Source organism: Pinus tabuliformis, chromosome 6, assembly GCF_031772625.1.
Source record: "Pinus tabuliformis cultivar Carrire ecotype Pingquan chromosome 6, CPIR1, whole genome shotgun sequence".
Lineage (NCBI taxonomy): Eukaryota > Viridiplantae > Streptophyta > Pinopsida > Pinales > Pinaceae > Pinus > Pinus tabuliformis.
Genome location: NC_142292.1, coordinates 1479584522 through 1479599420, shown reverse-complemented (window position 1 = coordinate 1479599420; position 14899 = coordinate 1479584522). Strand labels below are relative to the sequence as shown.

At 37.8% G+C, this 14899-nt stretch overlaps 1 protein-coding gene across 6 annotated transcripts in view; it reads right to left on the bottom strand.

The window, feature by feature from the left end:
* Window positions 1-216: 216 nt before the first annotated feature.
* The window catches only part of TPR5 (Tetratricopeptide repeat (TPR)-like superfamily protein), a 365268-nt gene continuing 350585 nt past the window's right edge, over window positions 217-14899 (bottom strand). For all 6 annotated transcript variants that reach the window (XM_089427733.1, XM_089427727.1, XM_089427716.1 and 3 more), the window contains exon 13: window positions 217-731. In XM_089427733.1, coding sequence (XP_089283859.1) covers window positions 710-731 — 22 coding nt within the window. In that variant the 3' untranslated portion in view covers window positions 217-709. The remainder of the gene's footprint in view (window positions 732-14899) is intronic.

Sequence of the window (14899 nt, the reverse complement as noted above, 5' to 3'; positions counted from 1 at the left end):
CCTGTTTGTGATCCATCTAAACAAGTATTTTTTTCAAAGTGAGGACATGTATAACAAGATGCCTCACTCTGAGTACCAACTTAATTTTGAATAGTGCCAACACACATTACGTTAACAAATATGGATGTCCATCCAAACGTAGTCCATCTTTAAATCTTCAGATCTTAACACGGAATTTTAACCATGAATTCAAAATGTATTAGTGAGAACTGGGGCTTTACTTTTACAATAATCGCAACTTTAGAGGCATAAGCATCCTGGACAAGGATTCAAATTGTGTTAAAATTACAACTGCTATATACATCTTGGCAAAATGTCTTGAAAAAAATCACATATATCCTTAATTCCAAATTTCAAATGTTAAAAACTTTTTATAGGGCATCTCCCTCACAAGAATAAATTACATTTTACCAAAAACGCCTGATAAACATTAAACAAAAACTGTAAGCAAGGCTATCTGCAACTGATTCAAATAAAGTGTAAATAATGTTACATTGCAAAGTTCAAAAGCTCTTAAATGAGAAAAATAAAAAATTGCACTAGTGTTTACAAGTGCATCATAATTTCATGCTAGATTCACCCCTCATGTCCATCATTCCTCTCCCCTTCGAAGTCAAACCACACCATGTCTAATTAGCGACAATATTTTGAGCGCAATCTATTCAACGCTTCCTGAATATCAACAGGTACTCTCTCACTCACAAAGACTTCATCCCACATTTGACGTAGAGCTACATCAAAAGAAATCACAAAAAATGTCAAATGAGTTTGTTCGCAAATGCCTTCTTTGAGTTTATGCTACTGTCAACCTTCAAGGCTTCTTTGTAACAATAGTAACTTCACGTTTTAACACGAGAATAATTCAAAAAAAATAAATGCTACATACAATATATTTGGATTCAAGCTTATTTTGAACATCATGCTACATACAATATATTTGCATTCTAGCTTATTTTGAACATCTAACGGACACTGACTAGAGACACAAAAGACCACAACTCAGCTCAGACATGACAACATTGCCAAGGACATTGTTGTAAAGAATAAAAATGCAATCTGCTGTCACAAAAAAACTACACTATGAATTTGAAATGGCACTCACAGCATGTCTTCTATTACCTCATCAAAATCCACAACATAAACTCAAGCCAAATTTTACTTGAACAATGGGAACTGTGATGAACCGAATCAAAATTTAGTGAAAATAAAATAGATTAGCTAGCATAATTTTAGCAAACAAGACTCACAAGTATTTATATTACGAGTAATACTTATTATGTGGATAGTCTCTCAAGCGAAGTGATAAATCAGTATATCTAACACCTTGACATATCCATTGCCACCGGATAAGACAGCATTATATTTTACAGATATTCCCTTTTTCTGGATTTTTAAATCCATGTTTTTGGTCAAACTAAATAATCTAACTCGACGGAGCAAGATTAAAAAAGAAAATCAAATTTTCGAGTGTTTATATTTTTATCTAGTATCTGACTGCATCTTCGGAATTCACTTTGCTACATTCAAGAGCATGCCCAAAAATCCAAATCCAGAATATGAAACAGAATTGAAATCTATAGTGTTAAGCATTTCCATTTGGTGGTGATGGTAGTATGTACCCCAAAACTTTCGGGGCATCTTCTGTTTTGAATTTTGTTGGGCCCTGTTACTCCTATTTTTAGCAGGGCACCAATAGTTAAAAAATTTGCATTTATCACTTGTTTTCTGATGAGTGGAGCAGATTGGTGGCATGAAGTAATCCTCCTTGTAAATCTGATTGCATTCTGATTTTAGAGCACTTTCATGTTTCCCAATGTATCTCACATTGTTCAAGGTACTTCCTTTTCCAAGGCATTGGTCACATCCTCCCGAGGCAGTTTTGGGGCTCCTCGTGGACACTTGACCCTCTCCTACACATGCCATGTAGAAGATCCTAGAACATTCTCCTATTTGTCAGTTTATGAGCTGATTTTTCTTACTTCCAGTGCCAACTTGTATAGATGGCAGCTATGGGGGTTTTATTGCAGCTTTCAGTGGGTTGATTGGGCTATATGGATAATGTGTCACTCTCTTAGTGTGCTTGGGATGATCTGGATGCTGCTTAGGCAAGATATCTTGATGACCAAGTGAATTGGAATGAAGATTGCTTGCATTATATTTGACGTCACTTGGCTAGATGGGGGCTTTATGACCCAAAGTTTGACTTGTAAAAGAATCTTCCATGCTTCATAGAGTGCCCTAATTGGAGGTGTTTGACCATTATTTGACCTAATTTATGGCTGTTATGATGGTGCCACCCCTTTTATGGAGCTTTCTTGCGATCGTTGCACTAGAAAGGGAATGACGTTGAAATCTCTTTTACCTGAAGACACTTCACCATGCTGAGGATTAACCATGTACCATTTATTTCTTAAGCTATAGATCTAAGGAATTAAATCAAATAATGATATTTTATTGTAAAGGGAACAGATCTCACTCTATAAATAGAGGAGACCTTCCTCATTTGAGTTGGCAAATGTAACTAATTTCGGTCTTCATAATTGTCATTGTACTCATGTCAATATGTATATCTTATGTAACAAGCAAAAGAAGAAAGAAAAATTATTGTTTTAGAGCATGGGTTTCAAGCTATGTTACCAAGATTCGGATACGGATACGGATCTGCCAGTTTTTTGAAAATGCAAGATCCAGATATGGCAAGGATACGTCACGTACAATATATATATATATATATATATATTTTTTTTTTCAATTTTAAAAAACACTTTAGAGCTATTATAGTAGACGATGGACATTTTATAATTATTGATTATATAACATATATCTATATGATATACATGCTAGAGATGACAAATATCATAATATGAAATATAACTTTATAAAAAATCATTATTAAAGATATATAATATATATTATAACTTTATATTATATAAGAGGGAACAATAAAATATATATTATAATATATATTAATATTAAATAAAGAGAATGCTAATATACTATTGTTATAAATCTACCATTTGTTGTTATATAATATAATAATTATAATACTATTTGGCATTTGATGTAATTAGTAAATTACTAATAGTTATAAATTGACTATATAATAGAATTCTGAATATTTCATAACTATAAAATTTAAATTGACTAAATAATACTAAATAGTTAACTGTTATATATATAGTCTATAGAATGTCATTCGCTGTTATATAAACAATAATACCATTTGGCATTTGAATTTTGCAGGCCTTTAAAAACAAAATAAAAAAATCGACTATTTGGCATTTGCCTTTAAAAACAAAAACAAAAAAATTAAAATCGACCATTTGGCATTTGCGACTATACAATCCACCATTTGGCATTTGCGGGCCTTTAAAAAAAACAAAAAAACATACAATCGACCTTCCAAATAAAACAAAAAAAAAAATTAAAAACCGGACCATTTGTTGTGTATTTTATATGACATTTGAAAAAATAAAATTTTAACTTGTCAGCTGAGCAGCAACGGGCAGCAACGAGGCGGTGGCGAAGCGTTCCTGGTTGGGGCAACGACTGACTGATGGCAGCGTGGCGACAACGGCTGACTGACGGCAGCGTTCCTGGCTGGTGGCAACAGCTGACTGACGGCGACTTCCTCAACGACATTGTCTCGACCAGCGACGGCTATGTCGCTGTGCTCACTGTTGCTGTATGGAGCAAGGCCCAGTTCAATATTCAACAATTGCTGGGTGGGATATTCAGTGTGAGTGCGGACAAAGGGGAGGGACCACGTTTATAAAACTAAAAGTAAAACCTAAAACCAAAAAAACGTAAACCTAAAGCGACAAACAGTCAGCCCAAAAGGTAAACTTAAAGCGACAAACAATCACCCGTTTGGGCGGTTCCAACAACTTGACAAATTTGGCTCGGGATCTGTTTCCTCCGTCAATGAAACGTTTCTTAAATAACAAAATCTGCACACATACGTATTTTCGCTGTATTTTGGCGGATCCGGATTCAGATCCGGTTCAAATCCGCGGAACCGCCATTCTTCACCCTCTCGATGCCGGATCCGGTAACTTAGGTTTCAAGTTTCTCATTGATGGTCTTCTAGGTAAAAGCATGTTCTTTAAGCTTCTAGGGTTTGTTAGGTCATAAGAATTATTGTCATGAGTCAAGAGAGTCAATGTTATGATTGTAAGACCCATGTGGGCAAGATGTACATTGTAAAAGAATTGATTTTGAGTCTAGAAAGTCTCGAAAACATCCGAAGTACAAGTCGGCCCTGGTAGCTACAAGTCGCCAGAAAGAAGGGAATTTGACTCCATGGAAAGCCTATAAATAGAAGCAGCTTTGACCTCATTTGACACATTCACTCACTCAAGTTCGATCTCTCAAGAAGAAAGTCTGATCTGAAGTTGGGAGGAGCAAGAAAGACATAGCAAAGATCAAGGAAGCAAGAGGAAGTAAGAACTATTTTTTTCCTTATTCTCTCACACGAGCAAAGGTTAGGCTTTTTGTTGCAGCTTCTACAGGCTGAAATTGCAGATTCAAGTTGCAAAAAGGTCAAATACTCCAAGTTGATCTAGTTGACCTTGGAGAGATTATCTTGCTCAGAGAAGGAACTCTTGAAGAACTATCTTGTGCCAGAATTAAGGTTTTTGCAGCAGCTAAAGGGCCAAAGTTGTAGGGTTGAAGTTGGCCGCTGGTTGAAACAGGATTAAGCCTTGTTGATCAGATCTACTTAGATGGGCTAACTTGGTGCTTGGAGGAGGACTTGGTCTCGGGTTTGGGTCTTGTTTGTCTCATTTGAAGTAGATTTTATAAGAAGAGAAGAGATTTTCTAGGTTTTCCCCTTGGACGGGTTTTTCCCTTGGTTGGAGCCTAATTTATGTGTCCCTTGCCTTTACCATTTTTCTTTTGACAATTGTTTGATGAAAATATCTAATAAAGAAACAAAAGAAGATAAATAAAGTTCACAAGCAATTTTTTAGGAATAAGGAGAAATTGAATTAGTAGTTTCCCTTCTGCATTCTCCAACATGGAATCAAAGCTAAGGTGAACAAGAGAAGGCAGCTAGAAGGACACAAAGAAGGGTTTTGCTTGTCAAGGGGAATCATTTGCAGAAGGACACAAGGAAAGAAGAAGAAGACCTATTGATCTAGAAGAAGGATTACCACATAAAATTTTCTTGAAGAAGACCTCATCATCAAGGTCTCATTAAAGGAAGGAAGAACAAGTATTTGTTGAAGATTCTCTAGTACATCATCTTGAAGAAGAGGAAGCATCAAGGGATCTTGATATCATCAATCACCCTTTGAAGTTGTTTAAGGCATTCTAGAAGACATCTATATAGGCATATTTGAAGTCTCCTTGGAGGTGGTCTTGAAAACTTCAAGATAGTTGGAGACATCATCAAGAAGGAGGACTCTTGGTTGCAAAGTAAGTGGTATATCGTTAACATGGCTACATTTTGCAAGGAAAGAAGCAAACTTCCTAGCATGGAAGAAGATGATTGACTTAGCACTCACAGAGAATGAAGTCATGGAGTATGTCCTTGGAGAAGTAGCCTAACCTAGCAATGAGAAGACTCAAGAGCTAGCAAAGTACAAGAAGGGAGAAGCAAGGGCACAAAGGATCATTGTTGAATCCATCAGATATCATCTTGTTCCCTTTGTTGCTAATTTGAAGACATCAAAGACTATGTATGACAAGTTGGTAAAGTTGTACTCCATAAGTACACAAGGTCAAAAGATTTCCTTGAGAAATCAACTATATAGAATAAGGAAATCGAAGGATGAAGACATGACCACCTATCTGATGAAGATCTCACAAATAAGAGACTAGTTGCAAGGGCTTGGGGAGACTATTTCTGACTCTAAAATGACTCTGTGTACAAAATGCTTTGCCACCTGATTGGAGTAGTTTTGCATCTAACATCTACTCAAAGAAAGATTCTACACCTTTTAATGAATTGTAGGCTTAATGTATCTTGGAAGAATCTAGGATCAAGGCAAAGAATGATACTGAATCAAATGAAAGGTCTCAAGCTTTCATTGCAAGAACCAAGAAGTTGAGGAAAGGAAAGTTTGGGAAGTCCAAGAAGAAGGCAAACATATCCAAAATTTAATGCTTTGGATGCAATGAGTATGGACACTATAAAAGGGATTGTCCAAACATTAAAGTGAACAACAAAAGGAAGGAAAGAAGTGAAGCTCACATAGTTGAGGAAAGGGGAGAACCTGAGAAGAAGCCGAAAGGAGAAGATCCCAAGGATCTCTATTATTGAAGGAAGTCTCATCTCTATCAGGTTCTTTATGAATTTTTGTCTTTCTTTTATTAAATAGAAAGTAGAGTAACATGCATTATTACTCTAAAAGAATCTTGATTTTGTAAAAAGCATGGCATCATAGATAGAAGCACATGATAGTAGAATGATTAGAATCTACTGGCCTAACTTGCTTTGGGAAAGATCATCTGGTTTAAAGAGAATGAGAAGTTTGGAACATATTGCATATTATATTTCATCCAAGCATTTTTAGAGGTAGTCATTCTACAAAAGGAGATCATCAAGATCCTATAAGAATCATCATTTTGGAAGATTCTTGGAAGCAGCATTATGACTGGTATATATTGCATATAGTGGAAACAATACTCTTGAAAGATGAAGGAATCCAAATGGTCAAGTATGAAAGACATAATGAAAGTCTTTCTCTTCTTGGAAAAGGAAACCTACCTTTGACAGGTATAAGAAGCAAGCTTGTTCAAGGGATGGCTAGATGATCATATGAAAGCAAAGGTATGCATATTCTTCCCTAGAGCATGGTTAATATCTACAAGAATCATGAAGGAAGAGTTAGTTATGAATGTGCTTGTAAGTCTTCCTTTTGGCTACATGATGCTCGAAAGAAGAAATTTGACATGCTCTGGAATAGATGGTGATCAAGACTCTGTTCACAAAATTGCATGGTATATGGCAATGCCGACCAACATCAAGTATAGTCTTCAAAATAAGGAAAAGGAGTTAACAATGACAACTCCAAGGAAGATATTGTAGCTTGGTAATCAAGCTCGATCCATGGGAAGTCTGATTAAAATGAATGCATAGAATAATGTGGAGATGGATTATATGAAAGGATGTTGATCTCAAAAAACTCAAGTAAGTTGATGCTTTGATGAGAAGGGCCATCTTGACAAGGTAAGTTTGATATTTAATACTTTGATATTTTTTATGTGGTTAACATATTGTTTTTGCTACCTCGAAGGATATTGCAGGAATGCATAATGACATTTGAGGCAAGTTCAACTGTGGGTGTTGAACTCAATTCAATGAACATATGAATTGAATATATGGTTTTGGCAATTAAAGAAGTCAAGGTGTTCATATCATCACCTTGGGATTGAAGGGTAGCAATGAAAGAAGATACCTGAATGTTCATCAACAAATATCACTTTCATGTTTAAGCGGGAGCTATGACTAGCTTGAAGTTTGAAAAAGCTCAAAATAATGCCTTCATTGATGATGACTAAAGGAAAGTGATATGAAAGACTGATGACCTGAACCCTGTGACAAGATTTAAGGGAGAAGATGGTTCCATGTTACACAGGAAGGAAGAAAGCTTGATATAAGGAGATACAAAGGAAAGAGGGAGCCATGCAACTATCTCCATGAAGAACTAATAGCTAATACATTTATGAAGACAAGCTATAAAGCTTGTGGTGATGACTTCCCAAATTGGAAGGAAGTCATGGATCTCCTCTATATTTGAGAGGGAAAAAATGAGTCTACTTAAATAGGAGCAAGGACCTATTCCCTAATCAAAAGGAAGTGGGGATATACTCTCTAGTTGAGAGGGAGTGATGATGGACATCACGTTTGTATTCTCTTCTTCATGTGTCATGCACTTGACTAGGACCAACTACCATAGGTCTAAGTGGAGGCCATGGAGAGAGAATGGTAGATGGAGGATTGGATAAGCATCTGTAATTTCCTTGAGGATGGAAAATGTTAGTTTCTGTAGCATCAAGGTGTTCTAGTCTCGAAACATTATAGAGAGGCTAAAACACAAGTTCTCCATAACTCAAAAATCGTTTCTCAAAATTCCACCTAGAAGTGTCTCAATTAGATTATTAGCCTATTTTCTAATATTTCCTAAGTCTAGACTTAGGAAATCTAGTTAATTTATCATAATTAATTGAGATAGAGGGTGAATCATCTAGAAACTCACACAGATTGACGGGGAACTAATCTAGAACCTTGATTAAGTATTAACCTTGGTCGTTGGAGGTCCAACAAAGGATTATAAGAAGAAGTCAATGGGTAGGTGGAGAATACACTTGTGAGATCGATTTCCTTGGAGAGTTCGACTTTTCCAAAGAGCCAACAGTTGTTGGAAGAGTTCGAGCTTCAGAAGGAAGCAGAGATAGTGAGGGGCAGGGACAATGAGTCAGAGGAAGATTTCCAGATCAGGTAAGTGCATTGCAAAGATGTTGAAAAATCTAGGGCAGTTAGGAATTACAATGATTCTTCTATAACATAATAACAATTTGTGAAGTATTTAAACAATTTATATTAAATTGATCTTTCATTCATTATTATTGTGTGTTTTCACTTCATCAAACTGCTACCAAAACCAAAAGAGAAAAGAACACAAATATTTGGCTTTCTGCCAAGGCCAAAACCTCTCCATCTTGGAGAGGAAAACCCACGCAAAATTCTTCTTATAGAGACTCCATTGATAAATACAAAGACCATGACTCTTAATACAATTTGCCTCTCCAAGATCAAGACATCAATCCTCTGCACCATCACTGCTGAGATCTTCATGATTGTTGCACCTATGAAGTCCTTACTGCTGCATCTTTCACACATCACTGAGATCTATTGAGATCTTCACTGTGTTCTTCATTTTATGCTTTCATTTAGGGCTCCATTATGATAGTCCTTATGATGATTGTTTTACCATGCTTCATTGAGCACTCGGATCATCACCATACCTTACTGATCATATGTCAAGAGAATATGTTAATTCCGTAATCCTTTTTATGCCAACACAGTAAGTCTATAAATACATCCTTCAAGATAGTGATCTAAATCCTTATCCTTTTATTAATGTCGCGACTGTGAGATTACTGTTGTCAAAATTGTATCTTCGATAATGTAATCAAGTATAACAATACACTGCGATCTGATGAGGATATGCGAGGAGGTAAGATACCCTTGTATATTTATGCTGAGATAATATGCCGAGTATGTAGATCTACCTCTTGTAGTCCAAGTCACTTCTGTTTATTACGTTTAGGTTGCTATAGGAATGCCACCAAGTTCTATGAGTTAGAACAGCCATGCGAGATCATATATTTTCGAGATTGTCATTACAAGAAGTGTGTCTGTCCCAGAACGCATGCTGACATAGTGTTCATATCCACAATCTTCTCTAATCTATCCATTCGAGAATTTCACCTTTAAACCACAAGAAAGACGAGAGTAGATTAGCCCGGTCTTTGCTGCTCCTTATACCCATCCGAGGAGGTAGTTGTACCATAGATCTAGTCCACCAAAATGTGGATCTTCTGCTCCATCATCCGAAATTTCAGAGACAACTTGCGAGATTTCTTGTGTGATTTGCGCTAACCCTTCGTGGGTATTTATAGTAGTTTGTGCACATATAATAAGCCGACGTGAATCCATGAACCGATGTGACCTTTTTCTCAAGCCAATGTGACTTTAAATTATGCATTTAATTGATTTTGGAGCTGACATTAAGATTTCTTGGAGGATTACGCTTGGTCTTTGGAGGGCTGCTACACATCTTGTAGGCTAGAATACATTGCACATAGGCTCTCAAAGAGCTCTTCAATACATGACATGACTCTTTGATAATTAAATAAAAACCTAAATACATCAAGAAGAAGTCTTTGACCTAATTACACTTCTTGCTCATGAAACCCATGAGGCAAGATTTACAATAATGATTTATTACATCATTTATTACAATGATTACAAAGATCATGTCATTATGAAGACTGAACCTAGTTACACTTTCTTCAACAAAAGAGAGGCTGAAATTTCTCTAGGAAGCTACATAGAGGCAATGCAGAGGCTTCAGAGGGCAGATCGATTTGCTGAGGAAGAAAGACGTTTTCAGTTCTAGAGGCCAGGCAGAGGTTCAAGAGGGTCGGATAACCGTTTTCCCAGTTAGCAGCAGGCAGGACAGCTAGATTGGCAGTCGATTCAAGAAACACGTTTGATAGGCAACTTCAGTGTGAAGCAAAGCCTATGTAGGCCTAGTTGGATGGCTAGCTTTTTAGTGGCGGTCAAGTGTCGGGATTGCTCAGAGTGAGGGTAATTTACCTAAAAGATTATTTTTGCCAGTATTCTCTCTGCAGGAGAGCTAGTATTCGACATCTAGATTGTACTCAGATAATTTCACTGCTACATGATAATAAAAACCCTCAACTGCTGCACCAGTTTTCCCAAGTTGGGTTTTCCCGGGGACATTTGTCCAAAAATCAATGTGTTCATTTTGATGTGTGTGTGCTAGCATATTTCTCAATTTCTAGTGCTATTATTTTCCGCAGTCTTATTTGTGAAGGTTGCAGTGTGATTTATTCGATATTTGCCATAGTAAATAAATTGTTAAATTAATTAAAATTAGAAGAATAATTTCCAGTTGCTGCAATAGCATTTCAGACTTGAAATTTTGACATGGTATCAAAGCGTGATTGATTAGACGGGAAAGCTTAAAGGCGGAAGAAGAAAATTTTGTTGTTTAGAGGGAGAAACAACCAAAATTTTCAGAGGCTACGCAATGCCTAGCTAGGCAGTGTGAATTCCTGGGCAAGGGTTTGATTTTCAAGTTGTAGTTGCAGGAAAATTCAATTTGTCCAGAAAAGTGATTCCAGCAGGCAAAGGGAGTAGCAACTCAGATTTTCGCTAAGCAGATTTCTTGTCTACGCACAGAGGGTTTTGTAGCAATTTTCTAGAGCAAAATCCATGTCGGATGGAAGAGAAAGTGCACACACAAAGGGAGTTTTCTCTCAGAGGGTTTTGTAGCAGTTTGCTAGAGCAGAATCTGTGTTAGGTGGAAGAGAAAGTGCACACACACAAGGGGTTTTCTCTCAGAGTGTTTTGCAGTAGTTTGCTATAGCAAAATCCGTGTCGGGTGGAAGAGAAAGTGCACACATAGAGGGAGTTTTCTTTCAGAGGGTTTCTAGCTTCAAAAATCCAAATTTTCCAGTTGTAGAGGCAGAACCAACAGGCAGGACAATGCATTCCAAAAGGGAGTGGGAGTAGCAGAAGCAGGGCCGCAGGAGAAAGAATAAATTTGTATTTGTATTCTCTAGATATTTGAGTTTCGCATTTTTTGCAACTTTGCAGAGATGGTCGTACAAGATTGCCAAAGAAGGTCATACGAGTTCGTCAGATTGCAGATCTGGACAACAATTCGAATTCCAGTTGTTGGAGACAAGTGTCGGATGAAGTGCGAGTTGTCTAGTACAAGTTGCAAAGAAGAAGGGTCCCATTCCAAGATAAGGATTGAAAGGAGATGGTTGGGCATCAGATCTAGGAGGAGTATATGAAACTCTAGAGTGTCGGATGGGCAGGATCCATGGAAGAGCAGTAACTTAGATCCAATTGTTGCAGATTTCTTACATGGATCAATATCCTTGCTATGGGAGCCCAACAGAATCAGTAGTACGAGGATCACAGTGTCAGCAGGTGCAGTCAGTCATTCAGATGACAACTGCATTGCTAGTTGCAGTGAGTACCTGGGAGACAGTTGCAGAAGTAGTTGCAGTGACAAGCAGTGTGAAATTCCCAGTTATAGTATGTAGGTGAAATTCCAGCCAGAAGATTCCTAGCGCATAGCTTCGCATTCCAATTCCCAGTGCAGGGGGACAATGCCAATTGCCACGTGGGAGAAGAGAGATTTCCCATAGGGAAATCGAGACTCAGAGGCAGAGTTGCAGGGGAGCGATACTTGTATTAAAAGATTGTAAGCTCTGCTTGTAAATGAGTATCGATTCATATCGACTTTGTTTGCACATGTTGAGGAAAGGCATTTGAAGCTGGTTGAATTGCATGAAATGGGCATATGGCTAAGTGCGTTCGTCTTACACAGGTTTGATATTGGGGCTTTATCGTCGGGAATATGAAACGATATTTTCTTAAAAAAAAGGAAATGTAATACATTTGGGTCGCGGTAATTCTGATATCTGGTAGCTGCAGCGATATCTCTGGTCTTCACAGACTTTCTGCTTTGTGTATACTTGCAAGAAGTGGTTAAGCAAGTCCAATAATTTGGAAGTCACGGGGTACGAGCCAAATTATCGCTGGTGGTCCAGGATTGTCTTTAACGTTCCAAAATTCACAGCAGACGAATCGAGGATTGTTACTTCTCCAATATTTTGGCAGAGTCGAGGTACAAGCCAAATTATCGCTGGTGGTCCAGGATTTTTTGTAATGCTGAAAACTTCGCAACGGTCCAATCCAGGACAGTTAGTTGTAATGATTTCTGTAGGATTCTTGTTTGTTGGTTGCCTATTCCCTGTGCTCTGAATTAATAGGTTGATCTAGACGCAGAATTTGTCAGGATTCTGTCTGTCCTGAATCGATGAAACAATTCACGTGAAGGAATCGATTGAATGATTTAATGAAAAACGCTTGGCATTTCCTACTGTTACGCTGCCCATTGGCATCAGAACCGTTTGATGAACGCCCAGAAGAACGTTTTGGTGTCAGAACTGTTTGATAAACGCTTGGTATTTCCTACTATTACGCTGCCCATTGGTAACAGTTCCCGCCAGAAACACATACACCGTCCATCCTCTTGGAATCACAAAGCCTCCTTTGGTTTTAATGTCTTCTTTCGCTTCTCTGAAAGCCCCTGGAGCAAAGTTGCCGAGACGAAGTGTTTCATTTATGATACATTGGGTGAATTTCATCGACTGGTAGTCATCCCAAGGGAGATTTCCGTTTCTTCGATTCCCTTTTCTCTGTAACAGAGCATCGTGCTCAGCCTTCAATTCCTGGTATGCTTTGGGACAATCTGTGAGAAATTTGATAGCGAATGACATGGATCTGGACGACGTCTCGTGACCAGCAAAGAGCAGGAATAGTATAAAATCTGCTAAAACAGTTCCCGAAACTCATATGGCTGAAAATTGTTTGCCTGGCAATTAGATTGCGCACTGTCGAGGTTGTAGCAGCAGATACATTACATTCCCTGTCGATTTATAGTACCCAAAGGAGACCGGATCATTTCTATTACAGAGATCGATCACTAAAATAGGAAGTCGCACTTCTCTTCCAATAACGTGGGTTTCCAGTGTCTCTGCTCCACGTATTTTCCTGAATTTGTCCAAGGAGAAATACGCATCAGAGAGGCCGAAGTTGGAGATTCGTGGTGTCAGCTTGAGAACAAAATCCATCTTGAGACAAATCACGGGTTTAGGGTTCCATCAATAAAGGCCGAGTGCATACTTTGGTGGCTGATAAATTACTGTTGGAAGGTCGAATGCATCGAACAATGAGTTGTATTTTCCACAAGTCCATATTATCTTTGCTGTAGCAGACTCTTTTAGAGATGCCAAGTTGAATTGGTTAAATGATTTTGGTGATTGAAGTCGAGGAGTTCTTGCCTGTTCATTTTCAGAAACTTTGTTTCAGTCCTGTGGCTTTAATTTGAGAAGACAGTTGGTTCCAGGCCTGAAGCAATCTTTCTAGAGTTGGTTCGTGACCTGCATAGGCCAACTTTGTATTTTCTACAGCGACTCATCGCTGCCCGCTGAAAATATTTGTTGTTTATAAGGGGAGAGAAGTAACAACTTGCAGAGTCCACAATGAAGTTTGAATCTGCCATGGCGCATTGAATTTTTATGTGGTGCATTGGATATCAAAGTTTTTTTTATTTTTGGTAGCATTTCTCATCTTATACTGAAGGCAAAGCGACCAAGAGCTTTTAATATCATTACCACAAGACGGGTTTGTTTTCTGGTATGTGCGTTGAGTAGTGAGTCAAGTGTCTTTAGTCGGTAGTTATATCAGCTGGTGGAGAATTTATACTATGAAACCCTTGAAATTGCAATGTTGACTTGGTTTATATATCTGCATTGTTCCACATAAGATTATGAGATTATGTACAATTCTTTCTCTGGGAATCTGTAATCCCACAATTGTAGTTGTTCCACATGTTATCATGAATGGCTACAGTCGCTATTGAACTTGACTATTCTTTTCCACTGGCCGAGAAAGTGAAGGAGTATTTGAAGGATTCAAGCAAGTTTGCAGTTGTTGCTGCCCCAATTGTGGCATTGTATTTAAAACCCATTATAGTTTCTGTCTACATATATATGCATTGATTCCCTGATTCATTTGCTGCACATTTATACAAGATATTGCTGTGTACTGTAAGTGGATATTACTTTTCTGCATTAAGTAATAATTGTGATCAGTTTTTAAGTGTAAATCTGACATTGAAGAAAAATGGCCAGAATTAGTGAAGTATTAGAGTTCATGAAAACTCTTATACAATCTACTGTTGATGACACATTACAAATCAGCATAGGATCTCTCTCAGAATTTCAGACATGTCTATAAAATGCACAGGAAAAGATTGATTTTTTGCAGCTTGAATCTTAGCTACAGCAGGAAGAATTACAGCAGTGGAGTCATTATTCTGAATCTGTTTCTGTTCAGAAGATTGAAACAGACTCCCATAAACAGCGAGACAATATTGTTGAAATTCATTCAGATCCAGTGCCCAATAAAGCAACAATTGTACATGCAGATGCAGAAACTCATTCTGCACTTCCCAAGCCCATCATCAGACCTTGGGAACAGCTTGTCCACAACAAGCATAGAACTGGTCTTGGATATGACAAGGACTTGTCCCTTCATATTCCAGACTACGCCAAGCCC